The 24,898-nt window shown below is 41.1% G+C and overlaps 2 protein-coding genes across 4 annotated transcripts; one reads left to right on the top strand and one right to left on the bottom strand.

The window, feature by feature from the left end:
* Window positions 1-503: 503 nt before the first annotated feature.
* prkaa2 (protein kinase, AMP-activated, alpha 2 catalytic subunit) lies at window positions 504-13,242 on the top strand. The gene is made up of 10 exons (XM_020081465.2): window positions 504-752; window positions 2,048-2,189; window positions 3,953-4,046; window positions 4,780-4,924; window positions 5,848-5,935; window positions 6,901-7,125; window positions 7,354-7,516; window positions 8,503-8,841; window positions 8,933-9,059; window positions 9,487-13,242. The coding sequence occupies exons 1-10, from the start codon at window positions 653-655 to the stop codon at window positions 9,735-9,737; spliced, it is 1,674 nt and encodes a 557-aa protein (XP_019937024.2). The 5' UTR covers window positions 504-652; the 3' UTR covers window positions 9,738-13,242.
* Window positions 13,243-13,320: 78 nt separating this feature from the next.
* Window positions 13,321-24,857, bottom strand: LOC109625279 (FYN-binding protein 1). Of its 3 annotated transcripts, XM_069522357.1 has the most exons (23): window positions 24,637-24,776; window positions 23,088-24,199; window positions 22,813-22,982; window positions 21,524-21,721; window positions 21,188-21,443; window positions 20,976-21,100; window positions 20,524-20,552; window positions 20,404-20,438; window positions 20,094-20,262; window positions 18,740-18,899; window positions 18,353-18,482; window positions 18,194-18,228; window positions 17,996-18,080; window positions 17,851-17,885; window positions 17,086-17,155; window positions 16,919-16,990; window positions 16,771-16,790; window positions 15,969-16,038; window positions 15,804-15,875; window positions 15,652-15,671; window positions 15,277-15,310; window positions 14,834-14,939; window positions 13,321-14,748 (listed from the first exon to the last, which is right to left on the bottom strand). In XM_069522357.1, exons 1-22 carry the CDS (start codon window positions 24,643-24,645, stop codon window positions 14,846-14,848), a joined length of 3,000 nt encoding a protein of 999 aa, XP_069378458.1. In that variant the 5' UTR covers window positions 24,646-24,776; the 3' UTR covers window positions 13,321-14,748; window positions 14,834-14,845. The 3 variants fall into 3 exon arrangements, with proteins under 3 accessions (XP_069378458.1, XP_069378460.1, XP_069378459.1); XM_069522359.1 differs by lacking the exon at window positions 21,524-21,721 and having other exon boundaries at window positions 24,637-24,857; XM_069522358.1 differs by lacking the exons at window positions 15,652-15,671; window positions 15,804-15,875; window positions 15,969-16,038.
* Between the last annotated feature and the right edge of the window lie 41 nt (window positions 24,858-24,898).

Raw genomic sequence — 24,898 nt, 5'->3', positions numbered from 1 at the left:
ATGGCGACCTCCAGAGGGTCCCCTAAATGTAAATATAAAGTATTTGAATATAAATGGCCTTTTCTGGGGTAAAGAAAACTACAATTCATACAATTTAGATTTTAAAATTGTATGAATTGTCTAAATTTTAGATGAAATGAACTTGTGAAAACATCATGAGAATTTTTCTACATTAAATTTCTGCCAATAGATCCCTTTCACCTAAATCTTACAGACTGGACCTTTAAATAATGAACATAGTAGCTGATCTGATTATCTGTCTTTGGTCATGTGCAATTTGAGTCTCTTATTTGTTACCAATCTATCAACAGACCTGTAGGTGAAGTATTTATAGTCATGTTATTGCCCAGGGTGCTAAACTAAGCGCAACACCGGATGGTGGTGGGAGATGCACACAGGTTAGATGACAGCTGGGGGCCGCTGGCTTGTTTGGAGGGATCCTCCCGGTTTTGATCGCAGGGATGTTTGACGACAGATTGACCGTGAGTCCTCCCTGACAGTAACCGACACGGCTCCCTGTTCAGCGGTGTTCATCTGTCAGGGAGCAGCAGTTCTCCTCCTCTCCCCGGCAGCGGAGAGGAGCCATGTGCCCCGCCCCTCCGTGCGCTCCGCCAGCAGACTGCACACGCACCTCACGGAGCGAGCGGAGAAGATGGCAGAGCGGCAACAACAGAAGCACGAAGGCAGAGTGAAGATCGGCCATTACATCCTGGGCGACACGCTCGGAGTGGGGACGTTCGGGAAAGTGAAGAGTTAAGTGATGTTTGTGTGTCATGTCGGGCTCAGTGTTAGTGAGTAATGTGAAGTAGTGGTGCCTCCCCCCTCTGTGTTCAACTTACCGGCGGTCAGTGGGCACTTTGCGTAGCTACACGCCTTAACGTTAGCGGCGGAGGGGATTTAAAGCGTACATACAGTCTGAGAATGCGGCCGCTTGAAAGTCAAATTCTTTCAGCGAAGCCCGTGTGTGTCGCTGCAGTTATCAGCCATGGCAGCTGGATTCACCTGGAGGACAGCGGCCAGCAGCAGACGTGTGTACATTCATGTCGTGTGACGTGATACCGGGAGGGCTTCACGTTGTTTCTCTGCCCTGTGTCACGGTAAAGGACACCAGCGAAGCCTCCATGTATTCCTCCATGCGAGCTCCATGTTGTCAGTGTTCCTCGGCGCTGGAGCTGGTGTAGGTTCGTTACCTCGCCGCTCGCCAGGCTGGGGCGAGCTGCGTGAGTCGGTGAAGGTCTTTCCAGGCGTCAGGTTTCCTCAGAGGAGCGGGTGACAGGAGGTTACTCCAGTTTCCTTTGCTAGTTTGCGGCCACTCTGCGTGACCTTGTGCGCTTTAACCCCGCGCTCCCTGCGTGGAGGTGAACCCACCTGAAACCGTGGCCACGTTCCAAACCACATCATTCTTTTATGCATATCAGGAAAAAAAACATTCATATTGTTCAATTGCCGAATTGTATAAAATGTTACCAGGGATGAAATATGCTTGTTTTGTGGGAATTCCCGTGTGTGCCTTAGTTGCATTCATGGATTTAATGGAATGGTAGCCAAGGTGTGAGTGGGGTTTGGTAGCTCCAATAACAACGTAACAACAGAGCAACAGCTCCCTGTACAATGACATGGTAACAATAGAGCCAAAGCCTCAAGAATGCTTCAAAACTTAGTTACAAAGCGCTTCACAAGTAACTAAACACACAGTAAATACAATTACACAGGAAATAACCTCAAACAATTAAAAACACAGCCAGAAAAGAATCAATAAAATAATTTAAACACTTCATGTGTGACACAACTTTAAGCCTGACCTCCCATTACAATAATAATAACTATAATTAGGTGAAATCACAGAAAGCATTGCGATATACTACATTTTAAGTTTCATTTAGCTGCAAAATTTTCTCAGGCAGGGTGTTAAATTCAACTTTTAGCTTTTCGCACACCCCTCTACCTCCATGCCTTGTGTCTATCTGCCCGTGTGTAAGCTTGTTTTTGTTTTCTTTGTCATCTGTGATCTGTATCTGCTTCATATCTGTGTTTTCATTGTTTTTAGTTGGAGAGCACCAGCTGACAGGCCATAAAGTGGCTGTAAAGATCCTAAACAGACAGAAGATCCGCAGTCTCGATGTCGTGGGGAAGATCAAACGAGAGATCCAGAATCTCAAACTGTTCAGACACCCACACATCATCAAGCTGTAAGTGGAGAAAGACAACGTGTCCTTCTATCAGAGTTCTGATTCTCATACTAGCAGAATAAATAGAGAGACTAGGATGTCACTCATTAGAGCTCATACCTCCGCCAAGGCCCAACAGTCCCCTTATGAAACTACATTTATATTCACCAGATCCAGATTTTTATTTGGATCTGCACCAATGTGCACAGACTCATAAATATCAGTCCCTTAAACATATTTGATTTGATCTGTACAAACCGATTCTACATGTGAATATGCAGAATCTGTGGGAAAGGGACAAGATTTGGGGGCTGGAAGCCATCTGGTGAACAGTCCATGTGGAGAATATATTGCATTGGATATCAGCTTTTTCATTTATCTGTATTCATATGGAGATAGCTGTTTGAAGAGATTAACCATTATATTGTCCGGAACAACCACAAAAAGTACAGCTGATTGTGTTTTGTGTGGAGAAATGTTCCACTAGTCTGATAAAAGAATCTAGTCGTACTGTTAACAGTGTACGAAGAATAGAAGATGGGGTCTTGACCTGGAAGTCCCAGAATATTGAAAATTTTGCCTCTGAGAAATCAACAAAATGTTAGAAAAAGCTCCTTTCCACACTGTCAAAGAAAAAAGTTCTTGGATCCACTCCCAGATTCGGATCTGCAACAAAATTTAATGGGTTTTTCCCTGACCCATAACACATCTCTCCTCCAAATTGATGGTAATCCGTCCACTAGTGTTTGCATAATCCTGCTAACTACCTAACAAACAAACAAACGCAGATGGAAACAAATCCTCCTTGGCGGAGGTAATGGCTAAAATCTGGTAGATTAGTGGCTGCTGTTTCGTGGGCCTTTTGCTGTGCTGTGTTCCCTCTGTGCTGTGGCATGCTTTGCTTGTTGCTGTTTGTTTACTACAGCTGCACTGTACTGAGCATGCCCACTGGGTTCCCAGGAGGTACAACACACAAACAGAACAATACACACACAGGCTGGAAGTAGACAAAGAAATCTGTTCTGGTCAGTTCATATCTCCAGTTATGATTTTCTGTAAGTTTTGGTAATTCCTGCTTCGATAAATCCCCATTCTGATCCAGGTTTCACAGCCTCTTGTGTTTTTTTCTTTCGCTTGTCTTCCTTCTTTCTCTCTCCTTCTGTCTCCTTGACCTTTTTTCTCCTAGTCACTCCACGTCTCTCTGTCTCTTCTCAACAATCTCTGTGTTATTTTTAGGCCAGGGTTATGGTTAGTCCACCGTTGCACTGTAAGATATGGCAGATATGTGAGCTCTCAGGCCATGAGCTGGAGTGCTGCGGACCGCTCTGCCACAGACGTACACATTCATAAACACAACTGTATATATTGAGCTACACACACTGTGCTTCAGAGAGCCTAAGGCATGAAGGCAGAACTGAGAAAAGACCACTTTTTGATGTATTGGCCTTGTTTGTAAAACCATGAAATGAATTTTTGGAATGAAGTTGATTGTGATGAAGAGCAGAGTCTCCCACAAGCAACCATTCATGAGATTATGTCTGCTTTATAACATACCTGACCTTTATGAAAGTAATACTCACACTCAGCAGCCATACATCACAGCCCAGCCTCACCACTGTGTTTATTTGTGTGTTTATTTCCTGTGCATTTAGGCAGTGCAGGTTTTGAAGTAAATAAGAAATGACATGAAGGCCTTTTATTATTACTTTTTGGTTAATAAATACATACTTGGTAATTATTGTACATTAAGTCCTTGTCAAAACTATTGTATGTTTGTGTTGTAGGTACCAGGTAATAAGTACACCCACAGATTTCTTCATGGTTATGGAGTATGTGTCTGGAGGTGAGCTGTTTGACTACATCTGCAAACATGGAAGGGTAAGACGTTTAATTATTAAGTAGCTCATTTTAGTCTGCACTCAGAAATGATTAGCTCAATACTAACTATGGCTAAAATTGGCAAAACAGGAAAAAGTAAAGCAGTGGCAGAGGAAGTATTTATAATTTATTAAACACCAATTGAAACCATTTATTCGTAAGCTCTCTAAAATACTGTCTAATTACACAATATCTTCTGGGGTCTTTCTTGTTTACTTGGCCCATGGTAATGCTGGTTGCTGCTTTCTTTCTGAAACTATAAAGTGACCTGTGGTAATTTAACTGTGGCAAAAGAAGGCTTGTGCCACCACTGCTGCACAAAGAGTTGTTCAATGTTTATTCAGTGTTCAGTGAAGCTCGACTCACTACGCAGAACTTCTAACTGGAGACTGATTTTTCGTTGCCATTAACAAACATGCTGTTGTCATGATTCTGTGTCAAAATCAACAATGCACTTCCTAGGGCCCTTAACAATACACATGCCAAGTGTGAAGCTGATAAGATAAACAGTTCTTAAGATATGTGAGCCACAGCCACAAAGACAGATAAATGAGTTCTAAACAGGACTGCACATGACTTAATTATCCACCATTCTTTCCACACCTGTGCCATAGGCTTTGTTCCGCATTCTGTTACACTCCATCTTTCATACAAGTAGCGACACACTTCTATCTCAAAGACATGGCCAGTAAAGCTACAGTCCAGTCATGTCTGTTCATATTGAATCTTTCAGGTTGAAGACACAGAAGCTCGTCGACTTTTCCAGCAGATTATCTCAGCCGTGGACTACTGCCACAGGCACATGGTGGTCCACAGAGACCTCAAACCTGAGAACGTCCTGCTGGATGCCAGCAAGAACGCCAAGATTGCAGACTTTGGTAAGATTCCCATCACACACAGCTATAGCTGGAGGGAGGGATAAAAGGATAGGCTCGGCAGAAGCTGAGGATTGTTTGGGAATTGAATAAGAGAGAGAGCGTAATAGAAGTGAATATGTTCAGGGGGGAATAAGAAACAGAAAGAGGCAGAGTTTGTGGCAGGGATAATTGGAATTAACCAAGTTAATTGGAGTCTGATTAGAGCCAAGTGACACATCCTAATTTTACAATTATTTATACTCTTGGAAAATAGTGTGAAATTACTGTCAAGCACCTGCTAACCTAATTTTTGGAGGAGAATTAATTTCCTATTGGTTGCAGTATGATTATTCTAGCTGATTGGTTAAGAGACCGTGCCTCTCCATGAAAGAGAGTAATATTTTCAAAAACACCAGGGTCCTTGTGCTCGGCAGGGTGTGTGTGGGGTGAAGAGAGCTCCCCTAGCAACGGACAGGTCTCATATCAAGTCTGGCAGGAAGCCTTGAGGCCCAGTGTCATCTGATAGGGAGGGGATCGTTGGAGTGCGGCAGGAGTGTACAGCAGGAGAAGTGTTTTGGCTGAGAGCAACAGACGCTGGTGAGCAGAGAGAGGGAGTGTTAAGGGAACAGGGATAAAAGATAAAGAGAAGGTCAGCACATCACAGAGTGTCTGGCGTTCAGCATTTGGCAGGCAGAGAGAGGTTCATCCAATTAGATGAGCTTTGTGTTCAGAGCTTAGTCTTGGCGCGTAAAGGAGGATAAAGATATCAGCCATGTCCACAGTGTGTAACTCTTACCCCCCCTGTGACGGGCAGTGCTCAGTTTAACCTGTGTGTATCAAAGGATCAATAGCAATAATATAATAGATTATTTCTTTAGAGCGTGTTACTGCCAGAGGGAAGTCACAAAGGTGTTAATGTGTGTTATCTTGTGGTCGGCCAACAGGTCTGTCAAACATGATGTCAGATGGAGAGTTCTTAAGGACAAGCTGTGGCTCACCCAACTATGCTGCTCCAGAGGTCATCTCAGGAAGGTGTGTGCGCATGCGTGCAAATGTGTGTGTATAATCACACATATTATCGAGACCACTTTGATAATCACAATGCAGCTATTGATTATTTTCTTCATTGAATTAATAACGTGAATAAATGCCCATTGCAACTTTGTCCATGAGCCTCAGTCCTGAAAACAAAATGTTCAGTCAACAACTAAAAGCATAAAATCCTCATTTAAAATGTTGGGCTTTTTTTTACTATGTTTGCTAAGACGACAACATTCTTTATATGGCGTTAGGACCAAATAGGTTTGGCCTGTTGGACAGAAAACAACCTTTTTGGGTTCCTGTGAAAGTAATTACATGAAGTGTTACATGAATTGTAACAAACGTGTGTGACTCCTTGAAGTCTGAAGTTCCTTCCACATAAAACATGTTTTACTCAGTTGTGTATTGTTTACATTTATATTTACAAGCTTCTTCACTTCGTTTGTTTGTGCATTGCTGTGTTTCATTACCACCACCACCTGTCTATCAGCAGAATACTGTGCAACCTTTGGAAGAAATGTGTACTCACCAATTATTGATGATTGATTGATTGAGACCTTCATGGAAAAAAGATCAAGTTGAATTTACCTCAAATGTACAAATCTTCTGTCTTAGCTTGAGTTAAACAAAGAAAATGGATGCATTACTAATAATAATCAGTGAGGCAGTTTATCTCTACATAGATAAAGACATAACATTATTCCTGTTGGTGTTTCTGAGTAACACCTCATTTGAGCTCCTCCCATTTAGCATTTATACGTGGTATATAAACAATGACTTTTTTTTATAGAAACACTAGATATGCATGTTTCACTGTTTCACTTTTGGTTGTTGACAAATACATTAATGGAAACACTGGGTCAAGCGGCTTCATATCTTTATATTTATCACTAATACATTTTAAATTTGAATAACCAATGTCTGAATAACCTCACATCCTCTCATCTGTCCCTCAGGCTCTATGCAGGACCAGAGGTGGACATCTGGAGCTGCGGAGTGATCCTCTACGCCCTGCTCTGCGGCACTCTGCCCTTTGACGACGAGCATGTTCCCACGCTGTTTAAGAAGATCAGAGGAGGTGTCTTCTACATCCCAGAGTACCTGACACGCTCTGTGGCTTCGCTGCTGATGCTCATGTTACAAGTTGACCCCCTGAAGAGAGCCACCATCAAAGACATCAGGTAATTACTGCACTCTTTTAGATCAAGTGACCTTTATCCTCTACAGGATCTTTTTGCGCTTTCTTTTTAATTATTTTTCACAGGTTCATTTATCGTCAATACTCACATAATGTGATATTTTGAATTAATATAATCAGCTATTGGTTTGGTTTTATAATTAAGCATAATCATTTGTATTTTTGTATTATTGTATTTTACATTGAGTGATGAATCTCTCTCATCTGTCAGGGAACATGAGTGGTTTAAGCAGGACCTGCCAGGCTACCTGTTCCCTGAAGACCCTTCATATGACTCCACAGTCCTGGATGAGGAGGCCGTCAGAGAAGTGTGTGAGAAGTTTGAATGCACTGAGTCTGAGGCTGTGTCCAGCCTTTACAGTGGAGATCCACAGGTACACTCATTAAGACACATTCAAAATCTTGGGGAATATCAATATGCCCATGTATAGTTGAGAATAGTGGACAGCTCTCTGTTGGAAAAATACACTCCAGAGTTTGGCTGCAACTCATTGGAGACTTCAGTCGTCCCACTTAGCAAAATAAAGAAGCTTTCAAATTTAGAATCTGTTTAAGATCATTTTCCCCCTTGTTGTTTCCCTGGTTGATTGTTGGTTCCCAGCTGAGCTACATAGGAAAATACCTTCTGATAGTCACGTGTAAGTCTGGAACTGATATGTGTTATTAAGTGAGTTAGAAACCAAAAATATCTATCTAATCTCTACCTTGAGAGATATCTTTGCATACACATTTGTTAAACTGAGGCAAATAATATAACAATTAAACTAAACTGCAATAATTTATTTTCAGCATAGTCACATTTAGGTAAAGGCTGGTGTGTAGAGTGGGGATAGTTAAAGCAATCAAGACCTAATCTCAATTTATCCATTATCCATACTGCTTATCCTTTTGACTGACAGGTTGCCAGCCCATAATCTCAATTCAATTCAATTTTTTTTATAGCTCCAAATCACAAGATACGGGTGCATCAATATAACAAACTTGAAAAATCCTAAATCTATCCTATAAGCTATTATGCTGCCTTTACATATGAAAAGTGATACGTTCCATTTCAAATGAGATAAGAGTCACAGTCCTCCTACTTCCATTCATCCTTTGCGTTGACATGGGCATGCGTCTTGTGGTTGCAATACATCCAGTAGAGGACAATGCAGAGACAAGAGTATCTGACAACAACTATAAGAAACAATGTCAACACTAAAAAATATCTCTTGGTAAAAAATAAGAAGCTATGTTTGGATTAGATTTCTGTTAGAAAGTTTGTAGGCTTCAGTAATCTGATGGTTTGTCCCTGGCTTCAATGAATTATCTCTTCAGTCTTCACTATACTATAATTCCCATCCTCCCTCTCTCCAACCAGGATCAACTAGCAGTGGCCTATCACCTCATCATAGACAACCGGCGCATCATGACCCAGGCCAGCGAGTTTTACTTGGCCTCCAGTCCTCCTCAGGGTTCCTTTATAGAGGAGGGCATGCTGTTGCCCCCTGGACTTAAACCGCACCCAGAGAGGATGCCACCGCTCCTGGCTGACAGCCCTAAGTCTCGTTGTCCTCTGGATGCTCTCAACACTACCCGACCCAAACCTCTGGCAGTCAAGAAGGCCAAGTGGCACCTCGGTATCAGAAGTCAGAGTAGACCGTATGATATCATGGCTGAAGTGTACAGGGCTATGAAACAACTAAACTTTGACTGGAAGGTAAAAAAAAAATTCTTACACATACACAGTTGTGTACTGTGCACACACGTTTCTCTTTACAAACTAGAGGCTCTGTTATTTTGTGTGGAAGGTGGTGAACCCATATCATCTGCGAGTGCGGAGGAAGAATCCAGTGACGGGCAACCTGGTGAAAATGAGCCTGCAGCTCTACCAGGTGGACAGCAGATCCTACCTCCTCGACTTCAAGAGCATAGATGGTTAGTGACAGACAGATTTTAAAATACATAATCAATTGTATTCAATCCAGATAAAGAACTTATATATAAAGCTCTGCAGTTACCTGAAATGAAAAAGAGATTTGTCTGAGCAGAAGCTCACACAAACCTGGGGTGCTCCTGGAGGAAACATGCCAAAACCATTCTGTTTCTGTTTCTTCTTCTTTTCCCCATGCCTGTGGTTTGGTTATTTGTTTTCAGCAGTGACACATTAGGCCTCAAGCCTAATAGTGCCGGTTTTTGGTTCTTCCCCCTAGAGAGGATGGAAAATGTGAAGGGGTTTAGGAGTTAGCTTGAAACAGAGCGGAGCATAAGTACAGTCTCTGAATATTGCATTCAGTGACTGAGATCACTTACACTTGAAGGTAATCTTGTGTATGCTGATGCTGTTTTCCTGCACTTCCCTAAGATGACATCATGGAGGCAGTGGGCTTCAAGTCGGGTTCATCCACTCCACAGAGGTCGGGATCCACAGCCGGTCTCCACAGACCCCGACTAAGCATTGACTCAGCGAGCCCTGCCATCGATCTGCCACAGCTCAGCTCCTCTCTCCCAGGGTCCCTGTCCGGCAGCAACCCTCTTCTCACCCCACGTCAGGGGTCACACACCATGGACTTCTTCGAAATGTGTGCCAGTCTGATCACCACACTGGCACGCTGAGGCCCGGTGACTCCTAACCTTCCTGTAATATGGATGCCAGTGGGGTTTTTAAGCCATTTGCAGATGTGCGATGTAGGGAGTGTAGCTTTGTGTGGTGACCTCTCTTTCTGTCTCCTCTCCATCTCTGTTCCACTTGTGTTTGACAGAGAGAGAGAAGGAGGAGGCCTTCAGCAGAAAGGTAGATTATTATTATTTTTTTGTTTTGACACAGTCCTTGGGTCAGAATCAGGCTGATCCTGGGGGTGGAATCTCTGAACTGGTGAAAGCCATCAAAGTGAGTGGTTAGAGGTCATAGTTCACAGCCGTGTTGGCGGCAGCAAAGGTCAAGTTCACTGTCACTCCTCTCACAAATCCCCTAAATCTAGTAACGTCACCCACCAGAAACTGAGCAGAGGTCAGTTTTGCTTTTGATTTGGACTCTAGTTAAAATTGACACTAAACATGTGTCTGGAAGAATGTTACCAAATGTAAAAAATTTATTTCAGTTAATTTCGGTTTTATATTATATATTGTTTGTTAGCTTTTGTTTTCCATGTATATTATATGTAGATTATATCATATTACGTAGCTGAAAAGGTTGATGAAAGTATACCAAAAATATGACGTTATACATCAGAAAGAAGAAAATTATTATTTAGGTATCAGATCATATTTTTTTTTAGCAGCTGTAGTTCTGTTATTTAAGCACTGACATAGAGGCTTATCCTGATTTTGTTAGATTGTTGGTGAATAATGAACCTAGAGAGAGAGCAGGATAATAGACTGACATTGTGTTACATGGCAATGACTGTGTGCTGCATTTGGTGCTGAAGACAGACACACATCATCTCACACAAGTTTTCACTACCACTACATTATATTACTATAGTTAAATTATATTTTTGAATACCAATGGACTTTCCCTGTTTCAAAAATTCCTATCACTCAGATTAATTCCCCCATGATTATCATTGCATACATTGAATAATTGTCAAACACAGAAGAGTTAACTGCCTCTTTATCCAAACCGTACATGAATAAGTAAAGAGGCGATGTTGATAGAGTGGGCGGAAAGGGTCATGATGATAAATCCATGTGAGATGTGTGTGTCTGTGTCTGACAGTATCAAGCCACAGAAACCTCTTCTCCAGTTGCCTTAAATGATTCTGTGCATATGAATACGCAGAGTGTGTGTATGAGTCAGTGTGTGTAATGCAGATTAGATGGGTGAGTGTCACGTTTTCTCACTGACCTGGTGTGTTAGATTGGAGGACCCTCACACTGGGTTATGAGCTCAGTGGAGCCGGTAGAGTCAAGTGTGAATCTGAGAACAAAGAGCTGAGAATCAAAAACGCGATGCTTTGGTGTTCTGACGCCGTTGGACCTGTTTCCTGTTGTCGTCTTTTCAGTCTGCACTTAAACACTCATTTGTTGAGGCCAGACGTTTGCATCACATACTTTGTGGGTTTCCGTAGATGTTTGTTTGTGTACATGTCACAGAGTTATTACTTTTATAAATGTTCTGCATTGGCCTGTCAGTCAAACCAGAGTAGTGTTGTCTGCAGTTGTTGTCACTGGATCTTTTCTGACTGAATGTAAAGTGGAAGCTAGGCCTGCTCACACTTGTAAAGACATATTTCTTATGACATTACTTTTTGTCTTGGTATTGTGTACTTTGGGATGAGTGTTAGCACCAACTCACAAAGCTTATGTGTCTATGTCTTTGCAAATGTAAAGCTGATAGGTGCTGTTACCTCTTTTCATCTTTGCCATATTGTCTGTGGGAAAAAGTCTGTTGCAGCTACTAAGTAGAGTTTTCTGGTGTGTACTCGACTTCTCTTACCCACATTTATGAGACAGTAGTAGCCTCCCCTTTTAGATGCAAGTTCCTCCTTGAGTCTTGGCTTGTCAAAGTCCTTTGTCCTTTGTTTGGTGTCTCATTCACTCTCTTCCTCCTTTTTGGGTTGTCATCATGCAAATGTCCTGCCTGCGTACATGTTGTGTGGAAGAATGCAAATTATCATCCACATGAAAAAATATTGCCATAAAGAGCAGCACAACAAATTGATTTTATATCATCACATGATACATTATGTCAAATCGCATAGCCCTGCAGAGTGTGTTCTCTTGGTTGGTGGTGTTTGATGAACAGTTAGTGTCAAATTTACTTTCGACTGGTGTCTATGAAAAATACTATGAAAGGGATATGTAATGGTGTTGATAAGACATTAGGAAATAAATAAAAACATGAATAAATCCAGTATAATACTGAATGTAAATGAAACAATACATTTTGAAATAATTTAAGAACTTGCTTAACCTCAGCTCACTATTATGAAATGTTATTTATCATTGTTAGTTTCATAGACTGGGAGTATGTGATGTGGCTAAACTGGCAAGGACCAGGAAAACACAGGACTTCTGTATTTATGAAGTTAATATGGAGTAGCAATGAAATAACATTTCATAATGATGGGTTGACTTCCAATTATTAAATTATTCCAGTGTATAATATTTCATGTATATTTTCTGTATTTATTCATGATTATTTATTTCTTATTACTTGTTATAGGTAAAGTTGACATCATCCACAGAACAGCATTTAGATTTTTGCCTTATGAGAGCAACATGAAGATTTATGGTGAAAGTCCCAATATGTGTTACTCTGCTCAAACCCTTTATTACAACATCCCGCTGTTGTGTGTAGAGTTGTCCACTGTGTGGGACAACACACACACCACTGAGTACACTTTGATGTCAGAGGGAGAAACTGCTTCCTGCTGCAAGATACATGCAACTACACACACACACACACACACACACACACACACACACACATACACAAACAAACAGACACACACATACAGACACACAAGTAAACACTTATTCATGTACTTCTGTTAAACTTCTATGTTTATTACAGTGTCTTAATGACTGTCCTCTGTATCGTGAGCTACTTTGGTCACATCAGGATCATTATGCATTCACTCCTGATGACATACTACTGCTGCTAATGACAACGTTGATCCATGAAGTGCAATATCCAGGAGAAGTCGTGGTCCGGATTTAAAAACCTCTCTGATGTAACCAGTATTCACAGTAAAGCGTACTGTAGTACTGCACCATTTCAGCTGTATGCAACTATCAGTGGCATGTTAGTCATATAAACTCTACTGTGTGTTTAGAGCTACAAACACGTGCCAGAGGACCTAATCAAATACACACTTTCTGTGTCGTACCAAAGTGAAGATTTTGTCAGTCTCTGTCCATCTGTGGTGGGGTTTTTATCAGTGTAACCTTAAATACCCCTGTCCATGTGTGTGTTTGTGTTGGCACACTGGTTATTGTGAAAGAACGTGTACAAGGGTGTGTTTCTGCACGTTTGTGTGTGTGTGAGAATGTGTCTCTGTGTCTGATTGGGATTTGGATTTCTCTTGTTATGCACTGCATGAAATTGCTGTTATGATTTGCACTTTAATGAGTATTTATGTATTGAAAAACAATAAACAAACATATAAAAAGAAAACTGATTTCTTTCTTGAGGTTTTGTCTATTTGGAAATCACACATTCACTCACACATGCGCGCACACAGACACACAGATAAACACATGACAGATGGTTATTTTTTGTGTTTTTTCCACAGACAGTTGTCAACAATAATATCTTACATGAACATGACCTCAGGCGATCATCAGTACTTTACTTCCTCCTCTGTATCACTTACTCTTTAACTTGAGGGAAAGTCCTAAAAAATAGGCGACACATAAAAGTGGCACCTGCCAGACATCAGCTCCATAAAAAGAGAAGAAGATAAAGTTACACGTGATGTTTCCCTCCAGAAGGTTCAACTATGACCACTACATAGTAATTCTTTAGTTGTATAAATGAGATTACACCGTGTGTTGTTTATTGGTACATAATTAAAGATCATTTTTATATAAATCTGACATGTTGAAGCATTTAAATACATGAGTTACTTCCATCCTCCACAGTGTATTGACAAATAATGAGACTAAATAAAATTACAAAGTAGAAAAATGTGTCCATATACAAAAAAGCACAAAAATATACACTCTTTAAACTAAATATTGAATGTAGTCCTAAAATCAGTGTTATTCTGTTGAGTAATGCAGATGCACATATAGAAGAGGGCGCAGCATGGAGCCAGGAGGGCACTCGGAGAGTGCATACCTCCAAGGCTGACGCCCTATTTCACCAAGAGAAAAGCTGGATCCGTCCATTTATTTGAATCTGCCCCAAAATGAAATGGGTTCTTCTTTGGGTCATGTCCCAACTCTCCGCAAAATAAAATTTTTAATCACATCATATCAATCTAATCACATAAAACAAACTAATGCTGATAAAAGCTTTGTTTTGGTCGAGGTAACAAATGAAAACAGATAGGGTTGAATATCAGTATTCAGACAATGGTAACGTGTTATCTGTGGATAATGTTTCAGAGGAACAACCTGGAGGAGGAAGGACTGATGAATACTCTACATGATTTTTACTGCAGCAGACCTCTATTTAACAGTGTCTTGACATAAAAAAAATACACTAGTCTGAGAAAAATCCACTTTTGCCATTGTCCTGCCATTGTTTCAACAATAAAAATAGATTTGGCTTTCTGGTAATAAAATGAAAAGTGTGTAATTTTCCGCCAAGGAGCTTCCAGTGTCACAGTATCCAGAAAACCTGTGTGTGTGTGTGAGTGTGTGTCTGCAACAGTTTGTAGCTCCTCGATCTTTGAGTCACTCGGCGGCCGCAGCCACACATACTGTCCCTCAGCGGTTTCACACCAAGCTCCTAAAAGAACAGAAACAGCACGGGAAGATTTCCAGCTGCTGAGAGCTCGAGTGGCCTTTCCTGTTCCTCTTGTAAATCATCACACTGATCTATGCACGTGGTCGTCAGATAAATTAAGTCATATAGTCGAGATGATGAAGTCACTGTCACAGCATTAGGTGACTGACACGGATCACAGCGTGAAGAAAAGCATCATGGACAAATTCTTCTGTCTGCTTTGTGTTTCTGTGACAAACAGAAAATAAACTTTATGTCAACATGTGAAATGCACAGTGATGGACAGAGAGGAGTCTGGGATATTCATTCTTACCGTGTCTGATGATTACTCAGTGGTAAAGTCAGCATACAGGTCAGGAGGAGGTAAAATGAGCGAATCAGGATCAAAATTCAATTCTGCTGTTTCACTGACATCAGGCCTGTGGAAAACAGATTAGACAATAAATCATCACCTTCTGTTCTGAATTGTTCTGGTGCTGTATGTGAACTATTGTACCAACAGTGACCTCCTCATGTCACCATCTTAAAGTTAAAGCACATGACTGAAGATGACCAACTCCTTCTGCAGTTTAACTTCCTGTTTGGACAGGAGTGCATTATTTCACCTGTCCGTCTCTCTTTCTCTCAAACACAAAAAGAATAAAACTCTCACTTTTCATGCTCAGCAACTCATCCCAGTCTAAAAAGGATGGAGGCCTGTTTGTTGTTGTACAACATGTTCAGCATTTTTCTCTGAGTGTTTGCAGCTCTACTTACAGCTCCACTGCTTCTTGTTTCACGAGCACACGACCTGGAATGAAAAGTATTTTGGAGTCACACGCTGAATGATAAATTACATTTTCAGTGACAAAAGTAGTTACACTGAACTAATGCAATCTAAAGAAATTAAAATACAATTTTGAAAAAGGAATCATCATCTTTCCCTCAGTTATTCATATTTAAAGAAGATTGTTGCCCCACATGAAATCCCTTCAATTATTAAGTTTGTTCAACTTAGTTCTAAGAAATATATATTAACACAATTAATAACTTTAATTTAATACTTTTTCTACAATTTATTTGTATTTGACCTTTTTTTTTCAACACAGACTGTGTATTTATATACATGGAGAATATTTCATTTTCACTTACTTGTCTCCAGTTCATTGTTACTATGGAAAAAAAGGAAAAGCAAGAATTAAAATCCCATTAGTGTTTGTACATGTTTGTTTGTGTTTGTGCATTCATAGGTGTGTATTTGTGTGTGCACATACAGCAGGTACATGTTAGTGCATGATACTGACCTGGAAGCTGGCTCCACAGGTTTGGGTGAATGGGAAAACCTGGCTAACTTTTGAAGTGCTTCATGTCTTGCTCTGATAAAAAGACAAATACAAATAAAAACTGTATAAATTGTGTATGTACACTTGTTGGGTGTGTTAGTGTGAGAGGGAAACAGGGGAACTCACTGGACATGGGAGCCTTCTGCACTGATGTCAGTGTTACTGTGCTGGTGGGCTATACTAGGATCCTCGTTTCCTATGAAAATAAATAAGCAACACACATCAGAAATTCTTCATTAAGTCCTATGTTCTAAAATGAGACACTTAAATATTCGACTATAACATCAATGACACAACACTTAAACCTGGTACTGTTTGCTGAAGTCACCAACCCTTAGCATTACACTGACAGTTAACATCTTCCTGTCTAAACAACCAATACTCCCATCTAACGTGTTACATGGTTGTAAGTCAGTATTTAAAGTAGTTACACTGAATGTCTGTGAAGGTTAGAATGGAATAGTATCACGTCAGTAGCTTTAATTTGATGCTGTGCCATGTTTGTTGTGGGGGATGTAAATGTTAAGTATAAATTTGCCCAGTGGTTCAGTTAGTCAGCTTTTGGCTTTGATTTCAGAGTAATTTTATGTAGATTTTGATCAAAGGTAACAATAATCTCAGAAAGTTTTTTGGAGTCACATGCTTCAGAAATGATAAATTACTTTTTCAGTGACTGAACTACTGCGATAAAGAATCCACAATACATAATCCTCTTGCTCAAAGTTAATCATATTCAAAGAAAATTGGTACGTTTGTTTTGCTTAGTTATAAGAAATATATATTAACACAATTGTATTACTTTAATTAAAAAAATTAAATGATTTGTATTCAACCAGTTTAGCATTTTGTTTATATAGTGTTAAGAATTTACTTTTTTCAACACAGACTGTGTACTTTTGTACATGGAGAATATTTCATTTTCACTTACTTGTCTCCAGTTCATTGTTACTGTGAAAAAGAAGGAAAAGCAGGAATTAAAACCCCATTTGTATTTGTAAATTTTTGTGTTTGTGCATTCATAGGTGTGTATTTGTGTGTGCACATACAGCAGGTACATGTTAGTACATGATACTGACCTGGAAGCTGGCTCCACAGGTTTGGCTGAATGGAAAAACGTGGCTAACTTCTGAAGTGCTTCATGTCTTGCTCTGATAAAAAGACAAAGACGAATATTAACTGTATAAATTGTTTATGTACATTTGTTGTATATGTGTTAGTGTGAGAGGGAAACAGGGGAACTCACTGGATATGGGAGCCTTCTGCACTGATGTCACTGTGACTGTGCTGGTGGACTATACTCAGATCCTTGTTTCCTATGAAAACAAATAAGCAACACACATAAATACAAGACCCTTTCATTAAAAATTCAGCTAGAACATTAATGACACTAAACCTGTGTCAGGTACTGTTTGCTGAAGTCACCAACCCTTAGCATTACACTGACAGTTAACATCTTCCTGTTTAAACAACCAATACTCCCATCTAACGTGTTACATGGTTGTAAGTCAGTATTTAAAGTAGTTACACTGAATGTCTGTGAAGATTAGAATGGAATAGTATCACGTCTAGCTTTAAGTTGATGCTGTGCCATGTTTGTTGTGGGGATGTGAATGGAAAGTATAATGTTGCCCAGTGGTTCAGTTAGTCAGCTTTTGGCTTTGATTTCATAGTAATTTTATGGAGATAACAATAATCCCATAAAGTTTAAGTCACTCGGAATCTAAAAATATGTGCATCATGTATGGTGGAGTAAATCATACGTAACATTTGTTGTATCTGTGGTTTACTGTATCTCCACATGCTCATCAAGATAACACATTGAGGAGATAAGCTCACTACAATTTACTGAGGTGACAATAATGATGGAGTTTAGGGTGATAGACAGTCATCATACAAACATTTGCTTGGTTATTTATTTCTGTTATTAAACTTCAGTGCAAATTTCTGAAGAAATGTTTGCCATAAAGTCAGAGAGCTGAAGTGTTAGAAGGGGTTTGTGATTTCATACCCATGTCTGGCATGGAGAGTGTCCTGGTGTGGCCCCTGCAGCGGAAAACAAAAGACATTAAAATCAAAGATCCCTGTCGGTCGGTCTCTATCTAAAGCAAATAACAATAATTCACTTGTGTGGACGGAGGCCGACATCAACTTACACTGGAGCAAATGGATCTGCAGGTTCATGAACAGGGGAGAGATTTTCATCCTCATCACCGGTCCACTCTTCACTGTCATCTGAGACTGAATACATCATCATCATCATCATCATCATCATCATCATCATCATCAAACTGCTGCAGCTGAATACATTAAAGCATCCTTTAATAAGTGTGAGTTAGAAATAGAAAACTTACAGCTTCCTGCTGATAATGGATAGCGATTTGAGGCCCTGAGAAAAGAGATAAAGCACAGATGAATCATCATTTTAAATGAACAGTGGAATGAATAATGCATGAGATGATATGTTCTTTTTTTATTGTGCCATCTGTACATTTTCCACTGTGCACACTGACCTACTCCCCGTGCTGGTGACCTCTCCCTCCTGGACGTTGGTGCTGGTATTGCGGGTGATGGCAGCCTTCTTCCCCAGCTCCAACATCTCTTTGATGTCCAGCTCCACATGATCCACTGCAATATACCCATCTGCAAAACACCCACACACAGTCACTGATAGATCCACAGTCAGGGATTCAAGTGCACAAGTGACTTTTCCCAACAACATTCTCCGAGTCATCAGTTTTCTGTCTCATGTGGCTCAGACTTGTGTCTATGAGCTTCCTCGTGTGATTTCTGATGTTTTCATCATACTCCTGCTGCAGTGTTGTCAGCCTGTCTGCATATTTATGCATCTCTTTACCCTTGAGGTGATAATAACAATGCATGAGGTTTTGAACACTCACAGGTGTTGCTGCTGTCCCTGGCCAGCCATTTCCCTTTAGGGCAGTTGGTGGTTCGGATTATGCTGATGATGTCACCGCTCTTGACGGGTAGATCGTCCTTGCGTCCTTTTGTTGTCACGGTTACTGTTGCCTGGTACATAGCATCCTCCTGTCCCGTGATCTGACGAACAGAGTTACAAATCAGAATCATAGACAGTATATAAAGACAGACGAAATGACAGCTCCCAAAAATGACGCCAAATCCCCTCCTGGTGGCTGGCTGCAGTATAGATCATAAACCTTGTCTCATCCATGTCAGTGAATGGGGCACGGACCAAACAAAAAAATCAAAGTAAATCAGATATGTTTTCTTCAAGATGGTTTCTGTCATTTTAGGTAATTGTTATCACACTGATGTTTCTTTAAAGGTCCAGTATGTAAGATTCAGGTGAAAGGGATCCATTGGCAGACATTTAATGTAGAATAATCCTCATGATGTTTTCACTGGTTCGTTTCATATAAATCATATGAATTGTAGTTTTCTTTACCCCAGAAAAGGCCCTTTATATTTAAATACTTTATATTTAAATCGAGGGGACCCTCTCTACGGAGGCCGACATGTTTTTTTTACTTTAGTCCAAACTGGACAACCAAAACACCTTTTGAGTTTTTATGACAACTAAAGCTACCACAGGTTCTTTTTCATGTTTGGAAGGAGAGGGTGAGGTGAGGGGTGTTCAGCTGCAACATGTGATTTCAACACTAGATATCACTAAATTCTACACACTGTACCTTTAAATGTTAATATTTCCAGTAGGTTTGGTTTTAATTACACTGAAAAAAGAAAATTATTACCAACTTAAAACAATTACTTTAATTGTCATAGACTAATTAATAAAGTTCAGTCAAATGAAAGTTAACAAGTTATATCAACACAATTGATAACATTAATTTGAAAAAGTGTATGTTTAATGTCGTTGATTCACATACAGTGTATGGTTAGAACCACATATTCACATGGATAGTGGGTTATAAGCTATTGTGAGCTTAATACTGGGTATTAACATAAAGAGTTGGCACTTATAAGTGCTCTTTATTATCTTTATCCCCTTTATTATATTCACAGGTCAAGTTACTTGCATTGCCCTCAGACTCTCTGCAGAGGAGAGAGTAAAGTTCATAAATCTTTGTCAGAAACACTGAGACGAGTGTTTACACAGATTCCATTTGAGGCTGCACATGTTGCTTACCTCAACTCTTCCGCAGGGAGGAATGAATCCGGACAGGTTTGTACGACAAGACATATACCCCACCCTGCCCCGCTAGCTCATTCACTTTCCATACCTCCCTTCTCTTTCACAATAACATCACTCACTTTGAATTTCTTCTTCATCTCGTTCTCCTTCTTCTCCCTCTCCTTCTGTTCCTTCTTCTCCCGCTCCTGTTTCTCCTTCAACTCTTTCTTCTCCTTCTCCATACGCTGCTTCTCCCTCTTTTTCATCTCTTTCTCATCCAGCCCGTCCACGGCGGCTTTCTTGTCGCTCCTGCAGAAATCAGAACAACAGCTATTGTCTTGTTTCAAAGGGGGGGGGGCAGACAAAGTCAGACAGGATTCTTTCATCTCAAACAGTGATCGAGATAAACTACGATGACAAGAGAAGTGGGTCAAAAAAATAGGGCCTTACTTGCCGAACCTGCTCATCTTGCTTTTTTCTTCATTCTGTAAACAACAAGAAAAAGATAAGGTTTGTCTCAAGCAGATAAAAAAGATGCTTTTATTTCAATACAATGACAAAACTACTTACTGTTTCCTGTCCTGCTACCATATATGGATCTGTGGTAAAAACACATTCAATTAAAGTGCAGAATTGTTTAAATCAAGATGTAGTTTTCAGTGTCGATATGATACAGAAGATAGAATCACATGAGATAACTTTACTTCTCTGTCAACGGGAAGCCACTGATGAGACGTGTGTTATGTATACTCTCTTTGTACGTCATATCTATACACACGTTATCTGCCTGAGGTGGTAAAACTGAAATTTTGGTGGACGTGAGGGCTCTGCTACACAGAGTATTGCTGCCCTTAATCAGATTCTTGAGAGGAGGCTAATGACTCTTAAAATGATTCATGAAATATTCAAGCAAATCAAGTATTAGAAATTCTGGCTTTAGTTTAATGTCAAATGAGTGTTTTAATTTGTCATCTTATCGATATAAATGTTCTGATATGAAAGGACTGATATGTCGTCCTTACTCTTTGGTGGTCCCTTGCGTTTCTTGCCACCGTCAGACTTTCCTTTCTTTTTGGATGCAGACGTTGTAACGTCCTCATATGGATTTTCTGCACTGATCCCATTGGCAGCTTCAGCAGCTTCAAGCCTGCTTTGCAGAGAGGAGAGGGATGGTTCTCAGAGATGAAGAAACATTTCAAAGTAAAGACACTACAGTTAAATGCATGTGTCTTACCCTGCCACTGGTTGTGCATTTTCTTGGTATTCGTCTCCAAATGCCGGCGCAGCATGGACCTCAGCTGCTGGAGCAGTAGTCCCATTGCTGTAATAATCTGGGAGGTTCTGTGCCTCCAGAGTATCAGGACCAGTGTACTCCCCATTCCCCCACTCTGACATTGGCAGCTCTGGAGAGTGGCCGACTGAGGCCATATTGTCAAACTCTGGGACATCCGTGGTGGCTGTCTCTGAGAACTCCATGGGAGCAGAGACATCTGTGAGGTGAGATAAAATGAAACCAGGGTTAGGAGGGTGTTGAATGGGCTGGTTGATTGCAATGGTGTAGGATCCACACCATTATCTTCCACAGGAGGAGGAGGGATGAATTCATTCAGGTTGACATAGGGAGGCCTGTCAGGCTTCTCTGGAGCTGGACCCAGAGACTCTGGGTCTGGGAGGACTTTCCTCGGTGGAGGAGGGTGAAGCACAAACAACTCTGGGACAGCATCAGACCCCTCTTCAGAGAGGCCCTCCAATACAGGAGAGGCTTGTCCTGCAAAGAACGACATTAGTCTCCATACACGACTCTATACAGGTTTGTCAGATACTTTACCACCAGCTCTAAGTGGAATGTTATTGACATCCTCATTTCAGCAGAAATATTTGGTGTGAACAGTAATATCATTGAAACACTTTTTAACAGCTAGCAGAGTGAAGAGTTTGATTTGTGAGGAAACTAAACCAGTCGAGCACACTGTGAAAGTTGTTGTGACATAACTTTGCAGAGCAGGGATAATGCAATTATAAGAGAAAGATCAGGACAGCATGAAGACGAAGTGCAGATGTTCTTCCTGAACAAATATCTTAGACTTCAATGGACCATTTTTGAGTGACTCTAGTTTTTAAGTCACTTTCTTAATTTAAAGTGCTAGGAAAACATTTGTCTAATATTTTCTTTAAACCTTTGAAATTGAACTGTCCTATGAAGCATAACTAATCCTTTACTATTGCACAATCGGTGTTCAAACACCAACTAGAGAATCTTTTGAAAGGTCTTGTAGTATCACAAAACACACATCATGAAATGATAACTGACACAAGGTTGTATAAAACTGATACATGCACGACCACCTGCGTGAACATCTAATTAATGAACTCTGTGTAAGTCAAGTCACTATCAACCCCAGAGCCAACTGACTGTGTTTAACAGACACTAAAGTGTTTGTCCATGCAGCTCTGTGTCATACCGACAGACATGCTCCTGTCATTGCTGACATACTTCTGCTGCTCTGCCCTGCCTACTGCCGAGTTGTTTCTGGCACATAAGAGGAATGTCGGGACTGTTCATTGTGTGTGTGTGTGTGTGTGTGTGTGTGTGTGTGTGTGTGTGTGAGTGGGTCTTTAAAAGCTGCTTCTCCTATCTAACATCTGAGGCAACCATGTGGCATAAACCACACTATACATACAGGTTGTTCTATACAGCACATACCTGGCGTCCTGCTGATGAGATATGTTTCTGTGCGCTTCATATTCAGGTGAAGGAAACAGTGAATTGCAAAATCCAAATAGACTGAAATTCGACTGAAAAGGGAAGAGCAGGGAGGAGAAGAGAAGATCTCTGTGATGTGCTGAGTTGAGACTTACGGTGGTCAATGCCGTTGACTTGCTCTGGTTTCGGTGGGCGGGCGTTTCCTGCCCGATCCTCATAATCTATAGGTGGGAGCTCTGGCAGAGAGAAGGTGGGGCTCTCAGGAGGGGGCAGTTCCTCAGGTGGAGGGGTGATGGAGGAAGATCTGGTGTGGTTTGTCTGCGGGCTGAGAACAAATAAGAAAGGGTCAGATATGGGCCTTCAACAGTTTTAATAACAGTTCTTCACATCTTCTGAAATACAACAGTGCTTTTCTGACTGTGTTGTTTACCTGCCGCTCTTCTTGCGTGCCTTCTCCAGAGCATTGAGAATTCTCTGGTCAGCTGGAGTTCTTTTCCCCGGGCTCATGTCCACTGCCCTCTCCAGGGCTGAGAGAGCTGAGATTGGACGCTCAATATTGGGAGATGGTTGCATGGATGGAGGATCTGTGATCAGAGGAGGCTTCTCTAGTGCAGCTATACTTACAGCCTCTATACCAGCCTCAGAGATCTCAGGCTCAGGGGATGACCCAGATGGAGTAGAGGCCCCTGGAGGTAGAGTAGGGGTAGCAGGGGTCGGGCTGACATTGGTCGGAATGGACAGGGCAGGAGTTTCTACATCTAGTGGAGTTTCACCCTGCAGGGTTGGGACTGTAGGATCAGGGAAAACAGGAATAAAGGTGGGAGATAGGTTGTAGTCGGGAGAGGCAGGGATAATGGAGGGTGGGGGGATTTCCATTGTAGCAATGGAGTTAGGTAAGGATGGGATGTTTGACAATAGGGCTTTAGGAGCATAGATTTCCGGCTCTGCTGGTGTGCCACCAAAAGGCACAGGGATGAGAGGAGCTGGTCCAGGAATGTCTGAACTAGGGGTGTCTAAGATGGGGTCGGCCGTAATCTCAAATGAATCTTTCTTTACTGACTTCATGAGGCTGAGGAAACCCTTCTTCTTCTGTGTTGTAGCTTTAGGTGGAGGTGTGGCAGGCACAAGTTCTGCCGTGCTCTCCTTCTGTGCTACAGGGAACATCAGCAGGAGCTTCTTGTCTTTATCGTTCTGTTTCTTCGGCTTCTGCTCCGAAAAGTCGGCATCAAGCTTCTCCTTGCTCCCTTTAGTCTTGTCTTTACCCACTTTCAACTTGTTGGCCTTGATCAGAGGCATTTTGCTCTCCTTCTTCTCGTTCTTGAAGACCACCCTTGGGGCGAGGTGCGTTTTCCCCTCCAGGCTCTGGTTGATGGAGGTGAGCAGGGAGGGGCGTGCTCCTGCAGGGAGGTGATGAGTGGGGCTCTGAGGAGGGGGCACTAGCTTTGGTTTCTCTGGGAGGGCTGGTTTGATCCTAGACTGCATCAGGAGGAGTTCTTCATCCTGGAACTTGGCCCTCAGAGCCTTAAAATCCAAAGTGTCCTCCTGGTGACAGGATCACACGATGTAATATTAGGTACAACAATATTAGACATTTAAACACTGATACCTGATATGTTTGGATTCACAAAACAGTGCCAAAGAGTTAATGAGGGTGTAAATCTCATCATAAAGAATCAGTGTACATGTGATTTAGCAGTGATTTGGTTTTCTTTTTATTCTATTTGCTTAAATATTCGCTTACACCCACCTCCTCCACACACATTCCAACACACATGACACATCGGGCTCAGATGTGTGTATGTGCTGAACAATTCAGCCTCAAACTAAATGTATTTACGACTCACAAGTGATTTTCAATATGACAAAAGTATAGGCTGATATAATGATCTGTTAATATACCATGAAATATCATCACAAATTGTAATACAATCATTTATCATGTCAGACTTTGAGGAAGGATTTGAAGTAAGAGCACATACCTGATCCATCGTGCGCTAAAGTATCCACCGAGACGACAACAGCGTGTTTATTCAAGAGAGTTTAGTCCAGTGAGTTTCTCCTTCAGCCTCTCATCATTCTGTGTGTGATGAAAATTGCACCATCAAATAAAACTCCCCTCCTATCATTACTTGTATCGATCAAATCTCTACGCACGTCCTCTCCTCTCTGGTCAGAGGCAGTGCGCAGCCCATGGAGGAATGAGGTCGAGTAGGAAGAGTCTCACTCATCTTCAAAAACAGT

This window comes from Paralichthys olivaceus, chromosome 3 (genome assembly GCF_024713975.1).
Source record: "Paralichthys olivaceus isolate ysfri-2021 chromosome 3, ASM2471397v2, whole genome shotgun sequence".
Taxonomy (NCBI): Eukaryota; Metazoa; Chordata; class Actinopteri; order Pleuronectiformes; family Paralichthyidae; genus Paralichthys; species Paralichthys olivaceus.
This window is presented reverse-complemented; position numbering and strand designations above follow the sequence as displayed.

Coding starts and splice junctions, on each gene's coding strand:
- prkaa2 (XM_020081465.2), top strand. CDS start 653: ATGGCAGAGCGGCAACAACAGAAGCACGAAGGCAGAGTGAAGATCGGC. Junction 2,190..3,952: donor CACCCACACATCATCAAGCT/GTAAGTGGAGAA, acceptor TTTGTGTTGTAG/GTACCAGGTAATAAGTACAC. Junction 8,842..8,932: donor AACTAAACTTTGACTGGAAG/GTAAAAAAAAAA, acceptor TTTGTGTGGAAG/GTGGTGAACCCATATCATCT.
- LOC109625279 (XM_069522357.1), bottom strand. Junction 15,876..15,968: donor GCAGAAGGCTCCCATGTCCA/GTGAGTTCCCCT, acceptor TCTTTTTATCAG/AGCAAGACATGAAGCACTTC. Junction 15,672..15,803: donor CCTGTGGAGCCAGCTTCCAG/GTCAGTATCATG, acceptor TTTTTTCCATAG/TAACAATGAACTGGAGACAA.